Raw genomic sequence first — 18,218 nt, forward strand, 5'->3', positions numbered from 1 at the left:
AAGAAGTAAATCCTACACAATTCTGGAGTGGAGTCCCTAGGACAATTGGTGAGACAAAAGTCTTCAGAAATTTATAGCTTTCCCCCCCCCCTTTTTTTTTTTTGAGCTGCTACTGCAGACGTGGTCCACCTTCTTATTAACTTATTGTGGTCTGCCAACAGATTGCAAATACTATTGGTCAGGGTCCAAGAAAACTAAAATAGTAGCATAGCATAAACCCTGTTATTGAACAGGAGTAAAAGGTGTAAGATTAAGATGATATTATTATTATTATTATTATTATTATTATTATTATTATTATTATTATGCCACCCTGGGAGAACCCTGGGCGGCTTCTAAAAAATTAAAACACAGTAAGACATCAAACATTTAAAACTTCCCTATACAGATTTTAGGGACATTTGGGGAAAATACAACACTCCCCACTCCCAAATAACAATATTAACTTAGCCCAAGCTAAAATACTTTACCAACACTCTTTGTCCCCCAGAAGAGATGTTGCTCAAGCTCAAGGCACCTGTCAGGAAAGTGCAAACTTTTCTTTAAAAAATATTTTTTTATTAAATATATTTTAGTTTACACAAGTACGTGCATTGTCTCTTTTTTCAGGTTGTCAAGTCTTTTCTGTAGATCAGTAACATTCCATGTGCGATATTAGTGCTGTATATAGCATAACATTAGGGGATGGGGGGACGGGGTGGTAAAATTAGGAAAGCGCAAACTGAAAAGGTGAATGAAAAGCGGCAGAGAAACAAATATAAAATAGTCTCCTGAGAAAGGTTCATTCCAACCTTGATTTTATATTTGACTGGCATTTTATCCAATCTAATTGTTCAGTTTGGTTGGCACTGTATCCATTTCTTATGCATCCATTACTTTAGAAGTAATGTTTTCTTTTAAAAAATGGAAAGCTTTCCACATACGGAGTAAAAAAGATAGCAGCAGAAAATTGTGTGCTTTGGAGTCTTTCTCCCTGACTTCGATGGGCTCTTTAAAAAAGAGCAATCAGTGCATAAGCCACCGTTTTCTAAATATTCAGAAATAGGCAGATCTTTCCAAGCTCATAGCCTTAGCTCTTCCAGACAGTAGAGGAATAACTCATGCATTATTTCTTTTTTTTCCATCACCGTGTTGACCAGGCTCTCCACAAACTCCTGTGCATGATTCATCTGACTCAGGCATAAACACTCGCCCTTCGTAAGAAGACGGTTTTCTTCTGCTATATTCAGGAATGCCTCTCGGTTTCTTTGAAGAGCAAAATCTTCCGTTAACTTCCCTTTAGACTTCTTTATACAATCAGCAGGCTTTTCAGCAGAAGGCAGAGATTCCAAACAAATGGAGCTGAGAATCAAGGGGAAGCAACATTACAACACACACACAATATATCTGTTTTCCAGGGCCTCCCACCTGTCAATCACCTGAAATCACAGTAAGATTATCTTACTGCCCTTTCAGCAGCCTGTATCATCCAAACCACACAGGCAAAGACACAGAGGTGTTGCTTTCGGCAGGTGGCTGCATCTTGGCCTTCCCCACACCTGATGTCAAGCACAACGTTACGGGGGAGGGGGGAGCACTGTTAAGGGAGAAATCTGAGGGCTCCCTTGGACAAAAAAAAAGGACACCAGCCAGGAATACCAGAGCAAAACAGCAGCCAGTAGGCTTGGTCTTTATTGAAGACTGTCGCGACAGGACTCCCAACTGCCACAAGGTGGAACAAGATGGAAGCCCAGAACAAAAGAGCCCCCAAACTTTTATTAGCTGCTAATCCCCATGTTACAGCCCTCCAAACTACATTACTCATACATCACGGTTACATCATGAAAGGGGAGGTCTGGTGGCAGTAATCTGAGCATCCTGGACCCTGCCCCATGGTTCCCCTTGCCCTCCACCAAACACCCATCAAGTGTAACAAAAGAGATATTTACATTTCCCTGTTTCCCAGCCAAGTTAATCACACCCTTTTGTTGTCATCTGGATTTGTTATTTCTGGAATGCCTGCCTGTCTGGCACTCAGGTATCAGGATGCCAGGGATTATCACTCAGGCAGAGGGGCTGCTGAGTAGCTGAGCTCACGTCTATATGAATTTCTGAAGTTTTCCCAGTGAGCCAGTACATAGATACATTTATCAATGAATTGTTACATTTGGTATCGTGCAGCAAAGGCCCTTTGAATAGATAGGAAGAAACTGTGATGAAGTGTTTTGTGGAGACAAATCACAAAAGTCACAAAAGCAATTGTGCTGATTTTGGTAGTGGGCTGCATGTGCATGATATCTGCTGGAGGGGCACCCCCCCCCACAACCTATACATAAATTCCTGCAACAGCACGTAGGGCAAATGGGTTTGGCTTGGCCAAAATTACCCTATGGGCCGAATAGAGAGGCCTGCCAAGCCTAATTAGGTCCTTAACTGCTGCCATAAATCTAATAATAATCTAAACAGCGATAAAATCCAGGGATCCATAGTACAAAATCTCCAACCACCCATTAAAATCCAAGGATGCATAGTATAAAATCTCCAAACACCCATTAAAAGCCATTCAAAAAGGGGAGGTCTTCAGTCCCTCTTAAACACTTCAAGGAACGAGGCCTGTGTGTGATGTAATCCATTGGAGCAGTCAAATACAACATTCCTTGTTTCCCTAGTGTGGACACAGACAGGGGGATGTCACTCCAGCCAGTATAACTTCCTGTTACACCAGGTAGGTGGGGATGACCCTTGCAGACCCCACAAAAGGTCCAGTCATGCAGCCATCTTTCTCTCTTTTGATTCTCTTGGACTGCACTGCTGGCTCTTAGCCAGCAGCACACGGGATCAATCCCCATATGGGATGAATCCACACCTTTCTCTGTAACTGTAACTACAAGCTAAAGCCTGCCTTCAAGGATCATACTGTGAACTGAATAAAAGTAACAAGAAGTTTACTTAAAGGAAAGACTATTGTGTCTTTATTCTTTTGAGAGGGGTCAAAAGGGGTCTTACCAGGAAGAAATCCCATCTTGGAATGCCAGACTGGATTGCTTAACTAAAGAGATTCAAATGAATCTTCAAACTAGCTTCCTGTTGTATTGAGGGGAATGTGCTCTGCTACATGACTCTCTAGCGCGAGTGAAGGAAGGATAACATTTAATCAATATATCTTCTCCTACTATCCACAACATTCCTACAGCCTGCTGCACAGCCCTTTGCTCTCTCACTCTTTCCTCCTTAGGCTGCTTGTGGGGAGACCAGATTATTCCTGTTAGCTTGGAGATGGCTATAGGTCACCGCCTCCCCACCCTAAACCTCATTTCTGTCTGGCTAATCCTCTCCACCCTCTTCCAACTGCCAAGTTTCTATGGCCACCCCAACTGCCTTTAAATATTCCTTTCAACTCCTCCCACTGCCCCGGCCTGGCCCACTTCCTGTGGCATGATCTCATACTCTCCTCTCCGCTTCAGATGTGTGCCCCAGACACAGCTCCATACAACATCATTCCAACCCATCCCAAATGTTTAACTCAGCTTCTGAAAACCATCCAGTAGCCCCACAGTTACCATAACAACACCACTGCATTTCACATGTGGCCTCAACCATCCAACTCAACATCACATCCTTGCTGCGGATAACAGCCCTGTCCCAATCAAACAAGTCTTTGCCCGAAACTGACCTGTATTTCAGTTCCCCACATTCTTACTACTGGCTGCTCCTGGGACACAGCCACGGCAATTGAGAACAGAAGAAGAAGGTGGACGTCCAGTCCTGGTGTAAACATGGCCCCTAGCGTGGTCCTCCAGCAAAAACTGGGCAATACTGGGCAATGCCTCAGCTCATCACTTGAGCACAGAAATTACCCTTTGGTAGCTGTTCTTGAAGAAGCGCCTCTCTCCGAATCCTCTTTTGTCTCCATGGTACAGGGCACGGCACAGTCCACTTCCGACCAAGGGCGCTTTATTCCACTCTGATTTTGGTCCTGAGTGACCCTTAAAGGGAGGACTTTTGCTAGAAAGCAAACACAGAGAAAGAGATTTATTTAATCAACCCAATGGCATACCTGCCCTGGGGAAACAGACCAATTACGTGCTCACCAGCAACAGCCGGTGGGGACTCTGTTTATGAGGAGAGTGGCTTCCCTGCCCTCTGAACCAACAGCAAAAGCCATGGTGGTTGTTAAGAGATTGATTCAAAATGTTGGTTATTAGTTGGGACCTAGGTCCCAACTAAAGAAGAATGGCAACTTAAACTGATGGAATATGCGCAGCTTGCGGACCTAACATACAAAATAAGAGAACAAGAAGAATATACATTTAAAGAAGATTGGAAAATGTTTATTAAGATAAATTCAACAGTGTAAATAAGTTTTGATGGATGGAATAATGGAATACTGAATGGTCTGGTTTATATAAAATATGCAGGGATTTATGTTATGCAAAATGAACCATGGAAAGAGAAGAAGGGAAGTTTTGGATATTTTAAAGTTGTTTAAATGAATATTCTAAATTGTAAAACAGAAAATTTAATAAAAATTTATATTATATTATATTATATTATATTATATTATATTATATTATATTATATTACACACACACACACACAATGTTGGTTATTACTCCCTAGCTCAACTCATTTGGCTTCTTCACTGTTGACATCTAGTTAACATCGTCCTGCTCAAATGTGCTTTTGGTACACAGAACTGAGATTGGTATTATTATTATTATTATTATTATTATTATTATTATTATTTCTGTATTTATATCCCACCAAGGAGCTCAAGGTGTGGTTCTCCTCCTCCCCATTTTATCCTAAAAACAACCCTATGAAGTAGGTTAGGCTGACAGTCTGTGAGCTTCATGGCTGAGTAGAGATTTAAACCCAGGTCTCCTAGGTCCTCGTCTGACACTCTAACCATTATACCACAACGGTCTGTTGGCCCCATTTATCCTGAGCTGCTTTTGTTTCCTTATTTTCTGCTGCAGTAATCTTTTTTTTTAAATTGTTCCATAAAAAATAATAATCTTGCCAGGCACCTCGGGCCTACACTTTGAGGAACAGAAAGGTGTGATAAATTTATTAGCACATTACTGCTACCTAGTGGATGGTTGAGAATACAAAACTGATAAGTAACATGGTTTTACTACCTTTTGCCAAACTATCCTGAACTTCACGAACAGCAGTCTCAATGTGCGGCATGTAGCAGGCATAGATTTCCTCCATCTCCTGGCTGCAGACTGAGCAAAATTGAAAAGTAAACAAAAGAACAATACGCTTTTCCCACACAGCTCTGACAGAGTTTTCTATGCATTCAAAATGGCACTAGGGTCAGTCCCACATCCACACGGAAAGCCCCAAAGCACTTATAAATTCTCTCATGGAGTCACATTTGTGTGCTTTGACTTCTGACATTAAGTCAGGGTTACCAGGGCTCAGCCCCAAAATCTGTTTTCAGTACCTGGGTTTATCTAATGAACAAGAGGACCTTTGAAAATGTGCCATCTGCCACAACACTTTTGCCTCCAGAAGTGTATTTCTTTTGTCTCACAAGTTCTGGGGTTAAAGAAGGGCTTCTGAATCAGAAGACTCAACTTTTGAAGAGGCTTGAGGTCTAGCACCTTTAAAATAAGGACTGAAAGTCAGGGGCAGAGGTGAGAAGAGGTCACGTTTACCCTGGAAGGATGGTCTTTGGGCCTTTTCTTTCTGCCAGCACCTTTTCATTAGGCTGATCAGATTTCCCAGTTTCTCCACCTCGTGTATCTTCCCCTCCAGCTCCCGGGTGTTTGGCCTTTGATTCTCTTGGATTTGCATTCTGAAGATGGAGTTGTCTCTCTGAGGGTTGGCTGAGCAGGGATGGATATCGAGGCATTCAACAGAACATTTCCAGGACATATCACTTGACACAGTCATAAGCAGGGGTAGGGAACCTTTGCCACATCAGGCCTCGCTATTTGGCCCACCGTCCTATAGGTGATGCAGCAAAGGGGGATTGCAACCACCAACTGGCTAACTGCTGGAGCCTGCAGGTTGCCATGCACAGTGCTTTGAATGCTCCAACCACCAGCTGATCGCATGGACAAAAATGTGCCACCTGAACACAGGTGATTGACAGGCTGGCAGCCCCACCCACTTGTTCCACTTGGGCCATGGGGGTGGGGATAAGAGATAAGAATCTGGCACACCAGCCAGATCCAGTTCCCCTCCCCTGGCCTCAAGGCAACTTTAATTGCATAAGCCTTCTTTTCCCAGTACAGTGGTATCTCGGGTTAAGAACTTAATTCGTTCTGGAGGTCCGTTCTTAACCTGAAACTGTTCTTAACCTGAAGACCACTTTAGCTAATGGGGCCTCCTGCTGCCGGAGCATGATTTCTGTTCTCATCCTGAAGTTAAAGTTCTTAACCTGAGGTACTACTTCTGGGTTAGCGGAGCCTGTAACCTGAAGCGTATGTAACCTGAAGCGTATGTAACCTGATTCGTATGTAACCCGAGGTACTACTGTATGTGTTTGACTCCCTGCCACAAGATGCTGTAGACGCCCCATTGGAAGGGTGCCCATTTTTCTCTTGTGTTGGCTTCCCAGGGCACAACTGCATTGAATACATATTCTCTGTAATTCAGACAGGCAGAAGTAAGCCATAAGCAGAAAGAGCACAACTCACATGGATATGGTTCCTTGCCGGTTAGCACTGAGAACATGAGGATCCCATAGCTGAAAAGAAAAAAGCAAGTCGATTAAAAGCCCCTCCCAACTTCAACTGAGATCTTCCCTCTTCCTGTGGGACAGCAATATCAGTGGTCCCATGCCATTTTCCATCTCTTGGGCTTCTACATTACCCTGTACTATAGGTTAGTCAGCAGAAGGAACGCCGCAAGAGAGAGGTTAAGTTAACCAATGTCAGGCTCACTGCCTTCATTCATTCACACAAGAAGCAATCTGGCGCCCTCCAGATGTTTTGGAGTACAAATGCTATAAGCTCCAGCTGGGGCTGATGGGAATTGTAGTCCCAACAGCATCAGGTTGTGCAAGAGTATCCAACCCACAATGTGCTCCAAAGACAGGGACGTAAGGAGAGCCTTTCTGGATCGAGCCAATGGCCCATCTAGTTGAGCATCTGTCATGCTAACCTTTTCCCAATTCTATAGTGCTCATGCAATTGCGCCAACCCCCTTGTGCCCCACAGCAGACGCTTCTGTCCACCTGTAGACATCTGTGGCTGGCTCTGGCTTGTAGGACTCGGCAAAGGCTTCGGGGGGCATGTATTCGAGGGTCCCGCCAGATACTTCTGCGCTTTCAGAGGGGAGAGGGGAGCGCTGAGCCGTCCCAAACTTGGACAAGCCAAAATCGGCCACCTGAATGGGGGAGACAAGGGAAAACAGTGAAGAGAACTCCCAACTGGGACAACATAGGAAGCTGCCTCCTGCCAGGTCAGACTATTGGTCCACCTGGCCCAGTCATGTTCACGCTGACTGACAGCTCTCCAGAGCTTCAGAAAGGGGACATTCCCAATCCTACCTGGAGATGCTGGCGACTGAACTGCAGGTGCTCTGCCTCTGAGTGACAGCTCCTTCCCAAGGTATTGACCTACCTGCACTTTGTCCTCTTTAGGATTACTAACCACGGTGCCGCTCCACAAGCAACTGGGTTTTGCACCACTGCTCTGCACAGCAGGCAGACTCTCATCACTGGGGGAGAAGGCAGTTTCCTTGGACTGCAGCATCCCCTCTTCTGGTCTCCAAGCAGGAGACACTCATAAAGAAACTTTATATTACAGAATTGTGGCAGCCAATGTGCCACTCTGGTTTCAGATAGTACATGGGTAGACGAGTCTTAAAAGCCCAGGACACAAATTTTCACAGCCCTCTAGCAACTATGGAGGCTCATTTACCAGAACTAATGTATTTAGTGTCCACTCTGGAAGTGTATACTTGATTCTGAGCAAACGAAACCTCCTAGAGCAAAATATATACATCAGTATGACACCCCTGCCAAATATCATAGAATTATAGAACTGTAGAGTTGGAAAGGACCCCAAGAGTCATCTACCCCCTGCAAATTATGATCACAAACCCTTCATTTAATGATATGAGACTCTGCTAGGCCACAGCCTCATTTTTTAAACTTATAATATGCAAGATTTCTAATACTTCTAATACTAAAATTTCTCTTTTAAGGCAAGTGGCATAAGGAACAAAAGCTGAGCGTATCATGAGGCTGAAACATCATCACTGTGGAAAGTAGAGATTGCTGGTGTTTGCTTCAGAGAAATCACAAATAATGCCCATGAAGAGGGAACATGAATTGGCTGATGCTATGACTGACCCTGCAGTGGCACAGTTTTTAACGGGACTTGTGTTTGTTATGCCAGAAACATTCAAATGAGTGTTTAATTATTCCAAAGTATGAAGGCTACATTACAATGGCGAAGAATCTTGCCATTTTTTGCTGAATATTGCAAGCTTCCAACAACTGTAAGGAATTTGGATCCATTGTACGGTGGATGCGCTCATTTGCAATGGCACCGTGAACATGCAAGCTGCAAGAGCAAATGGTCTGGTGTGGACTTGCTTCAGGAGGAGTTAGCAGGAAGCTCGAGAGGCCTGCTTACACCCAAGAACCCATTTCAGAATCTCAGCAACTTACAAGTGCTCCATGACACGGTTGCCTGGAGTCACTCAGCCGATGGAGAAAAGCATTCCTGGAAGCAGAAAGGGAGCACTGACCTGGACTGGTCCCAATTAAAGAGAGAGAGAGAGAGAGAGAGAGAGTATGGCTCACCTTCACATTCAGGGCTTCATCCAGCAGGATGTTGCTGGGCTTGAGATCCAGGTGGAACCGCGGAGGATGGAGGCAGTGCAGGAAGTCTATCCCCAGGGCTACCTGGTAGAGGATGCGGATTCGCAGGGGCCAGGGCAAGGCACTGGACAGCAAGCCAGACAAGTTGCCGTTCTCCACATACTCCATCACTAGGCCCACTTCATTTCCCTTCTCATAGAGGCCATAAAGACGAGGGATGGGGGCGAAAGATGCCTCATCCATGAAGCGGGCTTCAGTCAGGGCTTGCTGTCGGATGCAGGACACATTTGCGCTGGGTGCATTGAGGCTTGAGGGTGAAAGAGAGTCCATGGTGAGAGTCGAAGGAAAAGTTACAAAATACTGTTGAGACACGGACTCATTGAATGATGAACTCAAGATGGGGTTGCCTAATCAGAAGGTCTCAAGAGCTCCTGAGTCTGTCAAGAGCTGGTCTGAGTAGGTTGGGAGGAGATACGGAATGTTGACTCACATCAAGTCAGATCAATGGTCCACTTAACTCAGTACAGCCGAAATCAGCCTTCACCAACCCAATTCCCACCAGATTTTTTGGGCTATAATTCTTATCAGCTGCAGCCAACATCTGGAGGGAACCAGGTTTTCGTGAAGGCCAGTCTACACTGACTAGCAATGGCTCTTCCAAGGTCTCAGGTAGGGCTCTCTCCCGGCCTGACCTAGACAGACAGCTCTTCCCCCAGGAGCTCCATGAATAAGGAGCATTAGCTACAAAATTCTGAACATGGAACCAAGATGTCAGCAGTCTAAATTGGCTTGCCCTTGGAGTTTCCTTTGAAGGATCCAGGAAACAACCTGGTACCGTCCAAAGAAGTCACAACATACATTCCCAAGCCCTTAAAATTATTTGCCACATTGCTGAAGGCAGAGAGTCTGGGATTTGGGACCTTGTGGGTGCAAGATAGAGGCTCTACCACATCTGTATAACCAATTCAAGGTTAGATTACTGCAATGTGTTTTACGTAGGGCTGCCTCTGAAGATGGTTCGGAAACTTCAGCAAGTGCAGAATTCAGAGGCCAGGTTGCTCACCGGAGCAAAACGGTTTGAGCTTATTACACCGATCCTGGTCCGACTGCACTTGGCTACCTATTCGTTTCTGGGCCCAATTCAAAGTGCTGGTTTTGACCTATAAAACCTTTAACAGCTCAGGACCGCAATATCTCAAGGCCCGCCTCTTTCCATATGAACCTACCCGGACCCTGAAATCATCTTCTGAGGCCCTTCTTCATGTGCCTCCTCCTTGAGAGGTCTGGAGGGTGGTAACGATCCGTCTGTGGAATGCTCTCCCCAGGGAAGTTCACCTGGTGCCTTCATTATATACCTTTAGGCACCAGGTAAAAACGTTCCTTTTTAACCAGCCCTTTGGTTGACCTGATCGACATACTGTAGCCTTTTAAAATGCAGCTCTTTTGGGGGGTATTACTGTGTTATTGTTTTTACTTTGACTTTATATATTGTGATCTTTTATGTGAACCACCCTGAGACCTCTGGGTATAGGGCGGTATATAAATTCTAATTCTAATTCTAATAATAATAATTCCACCCTCAACCACACACCCAACCACCAGCTTTACCGGTGGAAAATCTTCACCGCCACAATCCCCTTTTCTTTGTGCTGAGCTCGGAAGACGGTTCCAAAGCCCCCTCTGCCGATGTGTTGCAAGTTCTCCAAGCAGTTCTGGGGGATCCTCTCGTGGAACATCTCCAGACCAGGCGTCCTTTTGGAAGGAGCATGTGCCCCGAGCGAGGTCACTCCATTCTGACTTGTGCACAAAGCAGATCTTAAGGAGGGTGAAGGAGAGGAGAGAAGACCATTTACATATGTTAAGATATACTATGAAAACAAGTGTGTGATGTGCCGGGTAGACTAGTGAGTTGGAGCAGGGGAAACCTGAGTTCAAATCCCTCCTCAATTTGGCAACTCTACTCAAGCCAAAGAAATCTACCATCTTGTTGCCCCCAGTAGCCACCTAAATGCCAGCAGGAAGCTCTAGCAGATGATGCACTTTCACAGCATTCTTCCCTGGTATTTGGCGATATGCTGTCACCGCACAGCTAACCCATCATGGCTAGCAACTTGTTGCAAATGAATGAGTCTGATCCCATTGGATGGCCATCATCTTAATGTTAAGATAAGCTAATGGCCTTTGCCACATTCTGTGACAGTGAGCTCCACAAAATCGGTTGTCTGAAGATGCCCTTTTATCTCTCCTGACATCTCTACCAACACTCAAATTTCCCTGGGTTGCCCCTTCAAATCCCACCTGAAAAATCCATCTTTCTCACAAAGATTATGGCAGTTGGCATGCCCTGCTGTAAATAACCCTAAGAATGTTTAAATGAAATGGATGTGCATTCTTATTCCGTACTCTCCCATCCCAGCTATGCCACATGTATTAAATTGTAGATTTTAAGTCCCTCTTGGCCTCCGTAAATTATCATGCGTACTGAGGGTGCTATACAAGCCCAAATTAAGAACCACATTTTGTCTATCCACTTTCTCCACAGTGCAAAAGCACCAGGAGAGAGAACGGCAGACGTCTGAGCTATAGCTCTGTTGTAGGCATAGTCTTTAACAAGTTGTGATGATTGACAACTCTTTAACTCATTGCTTAAGCACAGAGATCACCTTTCGGTGGCTCCTCCTGATGATTCTTCTCTCCCCAGATCTTCCTCTTCAATTACAGGTACATCTCCTGCTAGCACATGGGAGAACTCATTTCTTAAATTCTGGAAATTTGCAGCTGCCTCTGGAAATCTCATGATTGCAGGTGACCCTCCTGAGAGAAATTGAGAGAGTGCAGAGATAAACCAGACTTACAGTGCCATCCTAACCGGCCTGTTCAGAAGTAGATCCTACTGAATTCAGTGGGCCTCCCTCTAAAGTTAGAGGAGTTAGGATTGCAGCCTTACTTGAATGATGGCCTATCTCTCCATACTACATGTGTGCGCTAGAGTAAGCTGGTTAATATGTTTCGGATATACGCTTAGTACACTCAAGTCTCCCTATGAGGCTGATCACTCTGCTTTTGACTAAGCACATGTTGTAAACTTTTATGCTGTAGTGTAGACTTTTATGGACTTGAGTCTGTAGGGCTGTAAAGCTGATGAGGTTTCCCCTCTTCATTGCTTTACACAGCCCCCAAAATATGTACAGCAAGGAGCACAACTGAACACTGCCCACTGTCTATCCCCAAAATACACTTCTTCTTTTTTAAGTTTTGCTTTTCATTTTCAAACATTGGGTCTGCAACTTATGTTCACTTTACTTATGTGATCTCAACCTTATGCAGGTGGGGGGGGGGAATAAATAAATGGAAGGGGGGGAAGCAGCCATTCCCTGCTCTCAATTTATTTATTCTTCCCCCCACCTGTACACCCCCTGGGCTTTCCCGCTGTGGAGAGATTTTTTTTTTTAGTCTTCTGCCTTGCCTGCTAGCCTCTCGGAAGGAGGCAAAACCTTCTCAGAGCCCAGTAAGCAGCAAAAAGAAAGGAAGGATACAGGAAGAGCTATGGGAGTGACAGTATTCCAGAAACAGCATTGTAATTCAAGACTACTGCCCTTCCTAAGTACTTTATCAAATAATGTTTTTCCTCAGGAACACACTTGACCTTAAACATCTCTGTAAAAAAACCAGAAAACACTTTTGCAAGGCTTTCATCCTATCCAAAGTCGTTTGAGAGAAGGCCCCATTAAACTGAGCAGATTTATCTCAAAGTGGGTGGCGTGGTGGGTTGAACCACAGAGTCTAGGGCCTGCCGATCAGAAGGTCGGCGGTTTGAATCCCCACAACGGGATGAGCTCCCATTGCTCAATCTCTGCTCCTGTCAACCTAGCAGTTCGAAAGCACGTCAAAGTGCTAGTAGATAAATAGGTATCGCTCCAGCGGGAAGGTAAACGGCGTTTCTGTGTGCTGCTCTGGTTCGCCAGAAGCGGCTTAGTCATGCTGGCCACATGACCTGGAAGCTGTACGCCGGCTCCCTCGGCCAATAAAGCGAGATGAGCGCCGCAACCCCAGAGTCAGTCATGACTGGACCTAATGGTCAGGGGTCCCTTTACTTTTACCTTTTAAGTATGCACAAATAGTGTTGCTAAGCTGTTCAAACTACAAATGCACCATGAGAAACATTATAAGTGCAGTGGCCTAGCGCAAAAATATTTCACTTCTATCCAATTGTTCCATACAACTGACGGAAGCCGTATATAATGAAAGTGTTTAATTTTTTCAAAAACGTCCCAACTAGACGCTCCAAATAGGACTCATTGTAAGTCTGAACACTTCTGACAAAGGCATGTGCTGAATAACTGGCTATTTAAAAGTAGAACTGTGTCTTACCAGTTATAGCCAAAGGGTTTAATTCGTCAATGTCTTCAACTTCTTCATTTTCTTGTCCATTCTCAATCATTCTCTTTCTGATGCGTTTTCTGCCATCAACCATTTCGATTGACGTGGATACACACTTGAAATCTCCTGCCCCCAGAGCATCAAATGATGCAGAGAGCGTGAGAGAGAATGAAATAAGACCCCCTTGTCTCAAATGGCGAAGTGAAGGAAAATCCTTCCCAAAGGAAGGAAATCTACAGGAGGCTTCATTTCTGTTTCCACACTGCCATTGGCCATGACCACACCAGCCATCGAGGTGGCCTGGGGAACAACAAAAATTATAATGAAAACACATCATTAAGGTGGGTCTAAAAAAATTAAATCCTTCCCTAAATTAGGATTTTTTCCCCCTACACTGGTACTATGAAACAAAATCAAGGGGGAGGTGAGGGGAAAACAAATATGAAAAATACTGAATCAGAGGCTGTTGGTGTATTGTAATAGAGAGTTCTGATGCACCTGGACCAGGTAAGAAACAAAAACTCCTCCTTTCTCCGAAACTCTGAAAGATCCTCTTTCCGATGAGATGCTCTGGACTACCAAGAATAATTTTCCTTCACCTCTCAGACTCCCCACACCCAGCTCAGTGTGCACCCGGGACTCCTCTCTCCTTACCATCATTCTCTGTGATAGCGAGAAGATTCCTCTCCAGATCTCTTTGGTTGATGGATTTCAGCACCGTGAGGACCACCTCCACAGCATAAGGCTCACTGTAGTAGCCAAGCAGCAGCTGGGTCAGGTCAATGGGATCTGCCTTCTCCAAGCGCCCTCTGGGGATGTTGCTGTAGCCCTTCTTGACTGGGAGCGAGTTGAGACGGTACTTGAATGCCCTCAAATTGTATGTTGCCAAGTTCTCCAGGGTGCCCAAAAGACGGCTGTGTGTGGTCTTCGCCACTGTACTCCTTCTGCAACAAAATGGCAAAGCAAAAGAAATGACAAAGTTAGGCAGGAAGGGGAACAGTCTCAGTCTGCTGCAAAACCAACAACTCTGTGTGATGCTGGCTGGAGGTAAAGGGCATGATGTCAGCATGAAACCTACACTTTCTCAAGCTTTCTATCCCCAGTGATATGCCAACAACTAAATAGTGGCAGATTGAGGCAGAATTCACTGTAATTAGCTGGCAATTACCGGCATTATATCTATTCCAGCTTCGAAAATGACTAAATTATTTGCTGCTGCATTTTCCTTGCGGCTCGGTTTCCATCAGACAGGTATCTACTCTGTATTGTGACAGCGTCCCCGTTTTAGGCAGAATTTGCGGATCCAGAGGGTTATTATAGCCAACACTAGTCTCAATGGGTCAAAACAGGCCCATAGAAACTAATAGATATAATTAATTTAGGTTATTTACAATAGGTTTACTCCAAGTAGAACTTTGTTGAATATAGGCCAGTGGTTCTAAGTGAAGAAAGCTCTTCTTTTCTATTTTCTTTTCCACTTCACCTCCACGTGCCTCTCAAAGTATTTTTACCCACCTCCTATAATTTCTTCTCCAGTTCTCATTGCACACTCAGCTTGCACCTTATTCTACTTAATACAAAACACCAACAGAGAGGGACAGTGTTGCAGCGGTAGCCGAGGTGTAAGTGTGGCATGGAGCAAGGAGTGCCATAAAGTTGTGTGGTTCTTGGCAACAATTCCGTCCATCGCTTAAGCACTGAGATTACCTCCTGGTGTTTTTTCCTGACGAAACCTTTCCTGCCACATCGTCTTTCGCCTCTACCAAATGAGATAACTCTCCACCCAGTACTTCAGTAACCTTGATTTTTAAGTTCTTGCAATTGGCAATGGACTCTGTCTCTCCGATGGTTGCAGATGATCCTGTTGACAGGGGGGGAAAATGAGAGAGGACAGATAAGATCAGCCTTACTCAAGAATCTTTCACAGAAAAATTCAGTGCCCAATGCCCACGCAACATTGCTTTTCACCTGTAATCATGTAATATAAAAAGGAAGTGTAAAAAAAAAGATACGAATAATCTCAGCAGGTGGAAAACTTAATCTACTGGCAATTAAGGTGGAAACTGGTATTATTAGTGCAAATGAGCTGTTTATAAATACTTTACCTTAGCTGCCATTTGAAGTCTTGCCAGAAGGTTCCAATGGAATGCTCAAATTGGTTTCATTCAACATTTATGTTAAACATCTGCATTTAATAACTAGTTATTTAAAAGGAGAAACCACTTCTTACCATTTATAGCTAAAGTATTTGATTGGTCAACTTCAACTTCTACTCTTTCTTGTCCATTTTCAACCATCCTCCTTCTAGTAATGTTTTTGCCACCGACTGTTCTGGTTCTGGTCGATGCAAACTTGAAGTCTCCCATCCCACAGCTGTCAAATGAAGTGAAGAGCCGGAGAGAGAAGGAAGGATCTCTCAAAGAACGAAGTGAAGCAACATCTCTCTCAAAGGGAGGATGCGCTCTTCCACCAATGTTTCTGATTTCTCGCTGCCATTGCCTCAGACCAAAGCAGCCATTGAGGAGGGCTGGGAACATTAGAAGAAAAGTTCATATCAAAAAGGGTCTCCGATTAAAAAAACCAAACAGCAGCACAGAATTCCCCCTGTGGGAACTGCTGGATTATAATCCATAAGAAAAAAACTGATAAATAAAATTATTATTAAAATTATTTTTAAAGCATTTAATAAAATTGTTAATAAAATTATTTTTTAAAGTATTTAATAAAATTGTTAATAAAATTATTAATAAAAATAAAGATGTGGAGATTATAGAACAAAATTAATCTGGTAGGTGAAGTGAAAGAAAGGTTTAGTCCTATGCCAGCCTGTTGACTTAGGAGTTTTTATCCACCTCCACCTGCAGCAAGGAAGAGGGATACACCTGAGCTAGGTAAAATCCCCAACTCTCCTGCTTTAGCCTGTCCCACTTTCAGACGAGATTATCTGGACTCACCGAGAGCAGATTTCCCCCACCACTAAGACCCTCCCATGACCCCCACCCGGCCCACTGTGCTTCTGCGACCCCCGCCCCTCTCCTTACCACCACAGCCGTTGACTTGCAGGAGCTTCTCCCGCAGGTCTCTCCGGTTGATGCATGCCAGCACCTTGAGCGTCACCTCCACAGCGCCATCCTCGGCGTAGTAGCCGAGCAGCAAGCGGCACAGGTCCAAGCGATCCGCCTTCTGCAGCCGCCCCTTGGGGATGCTACTATAGCCCTCCTCGGCCGGGAGCGCGTTCAGATGGAACTTGAACTGCTTCAGATCGTACTCCTTCAAGTCCTCCAGGGCGTCCGCCAGGCGGTCTCTGACGGTCCTCTTCTCCTCCTCCTCCGCCATCGCGTTCTCTCCTTCCCCGAGGAGAAAGGGAGCAAAGAGATGTCCGACTCCGCTGCAAAACTTGGCCCCGACGGCTGCGGGGGGCGGGGGGGAGAAGGCAGCAGCTTGAAACCCCGCCGTGGGCCAAAGGCGGCGGGTGGGGCGCCGTCTGTTAAAGGCAAGGATCCGCTTTCGCTTTCAGTTCCCTCCTCCCTCTGTCCCGGAAGGATAAAAGTGAAGCGGGCTGGCAGTGGTGTAAACCGAGGAAGAAATCGGCCCCAGGCAAGCCGGTGCAGCAGGAAGCGGAGCGGCGGATTTGGGCAGCGAGGCGGCGGGTTGAAGGAGACGGGCTTTCTTCTTGTTGCAGCCTGGAAATCCAAAGCAGGTTTAGCCCCCAGCGCCTAACCCCTTCGTATAAACCACGGACTACATCGCAGGGTTGTCGTACTTTCCCATACCCTCCGACATTTCTCCGATGGAAATAGAGACACTGTGGGTTAAAGCACAGAGCCTAGGGCTTGCCAGTCAGGTCGGCGGTTCAAATCCCCTCGACGGGGTGAGCTTCCGTTGCTCGGTCCCTGCTCCTGCCAATCTAGCAGTTCAAAAGCACGTCAAAGTGCAAGTAGATAAATAGGTACCGCTCCAGCGGGAAGGTAAATGGCGTTTCCGTGCGCTGCTTTGCTTCGCCAGAAGCAGCTTAGTCATGCTGGGCACATGACCCGGAAGCTGTACGCCGGCTCCCTCGGTCAGTAAAGCGAGATGAGCGCCGCAAACCCAGAGTCGGTCACGACTGGACCTAATGGTCAGGGGTCACTTTACCTTTAAGGAAAAGCAGGACATTCCCGAATCAAATCAGAAACTGGCACGGGCTTCTGTAAATTTAGGGCTGTCCCTGGAGACCAGGGACACTTGCAGGGTCCTTCTTTCTTCTCATTGCCCACCCAGTTGCTGGACGCAGGGCTGAGCTGCAGGACTGTCATTGCCAGTTGGTTTCTATATCCACTGGCAGGGGAAGTTTTTTAATGGTAAAACAGGAAACATTTCTTACATTGACACTTAAAACACACAACTTCCTCTGAAGAATCCTGAGGGCTTTACTTACTTAGTTTGATTTTGGTTGTGGCTGATGGGAGTTGTGGTCCAACACATCTGGAAGGCACCAAGTTGACAAAGGCTGGTCTGGAACCTACAGTATGTACTTGGGAGACTGTATCTCCCAGTGTTTGTGTTCGAGGTTAAGCAACGGCACTTGCAATGTTACCTGAACCAGTGGAGGGCGATCAGACAGAAAGGCAACCTTGTACCATGGGGGATGCCGATGCTGTGGCTACAACAAGCACAGATTTTATCGTAAATCAGAGAACTGGTTAAGAGCTTGAGACAAACCCTTTGTTATCTTTTGCAAATTTATCAGTTCTCTGCAGATTGAGAAGATTGCACATTGTGCAAAATCATGCTCTCCAGCTGCTTTGCTCAGAGTTGTGTGGGGATATCACCTGCTCCTATGACCAGGTTGGAAGTTGTATGCTTTAAATCCCTGGTTCTCAAACGTTCCCCCCTCACAGACCATTAAAAAATGTTCTTGGTGAATCACTTGTTGCCTGTTGCAGCAGTTGTGATGTGCTAGATGCTGTAAACGGCATTACTGTGCGCTCTGGCTTCCGTCACGGAGTCCCGTTGCGCCAGAATTGGTTTCGTCATGCTGGCCACATGACCCGGGAAGCTGTTTGCGGACAAACATCAGTTCCCTCGGCCT

The 18,218-nt window shown here is 45.4% G+C and overlaps 1 protein-coding gene across 4 annotated transcripts; it reads right to left on the reverse strand.

The window, feature by feature from the left end:
* Nucleotides 1–319: 319 nt before the first annotated feature.
* On the reverse strand, nucleotides 320–16,947 carry LOC307201223 (uncharacterized protein). 4 transcript variants are annotated; one of them, XM_079950255.1, is made up of 15 exons: nucleotides 16,189–16,947; nucleotides 15,378–15,674; nucleotides 14,855–15,008; nucleotides 13,802–14,091; nucleotides 13,139–13,447; nucleotides 11,431–11,581; nucleotides 10,376–10,582; nucleotides 8,750–9,074; nucleotides 7,172–7,323; nucleotides 6,633–6,682; nucleotides 5,646–5,816; nucleotides 5,121–5,210; nucleotides 3,837–3,984; nucleotides 1,189–1,341; nucleotides 320–507 (listed from the first exon to the last, which is right to left on the reverse strand). In XM_079950255.1, the coding sequence occupies exons 1-15, from the start codon at nucleotides 16,481–16,483 to the stop codon at nucleotides 447–449; spliced, it is 2,853 nt and encodes a 950-aa protein (XP_079806381.1). In that variant the 5' UTR covers nucleotides 16,484–16,947; the 3' UTR covers nucleotides 320–446. The 4 variants fall into 4 exon arrangements, with proteins under 4 accessions (XP_079806381.1, XP_079806380.1, XP_079806379.1 ...); XM_079950254.1 differs by lacking the exon at nucleotides 320–507 and having other exon boundaries at nucleotides 537–1,341; nucleotides 11,431–11,578; XM_079950253.1 differs by lacking the exon at nucleotides 320–507 and having other exon boundaries at nucleotides 537–1,341.
* Nucleotides 16,948–18,218: the final 1,271 nt, after the last annotated feature.

The sequence above is a fragment of the Podarcis cretensis genome, assembly GCF_951804945.1.
Source record: "Podarcis cretensis genome assembly, chromosome: 13".
Lineage (NCBI taxonomy): Eukaryota > Metazoa > Chordata > Lepidosauria > Squamata > Lacertidae > Podarcis > Podarcis cretensis.

What these genes read in the sequence shown, in the direction of transcription:
- LOC307201223 (XM_079950253.1), bottom strand. Translation starts at nt 16,483, where the DNA reads ATGGCGGAGGAGGAGGAGAAGAGGACCGTCAGAGACCGCCTGGCGGAC. An exon ending in AAATACTTTAGCTATAAATG is followed by an intron (nt 15,009 to 15,377) that starts GTAAGAAGTGGT and finishes CCCTGTCAACAG; the next exon opens with GATCATCTGCAACCATCGGA. An exon ending in GCGGTGAAGATTTTCCACCG is followed by an intron (nt 9,075 to 10,375) that starts GTAAAGCTGGTG and finishes TTCACCCTCAAG; the next exon opens with CCTCAATGCACCCAGCGCAA.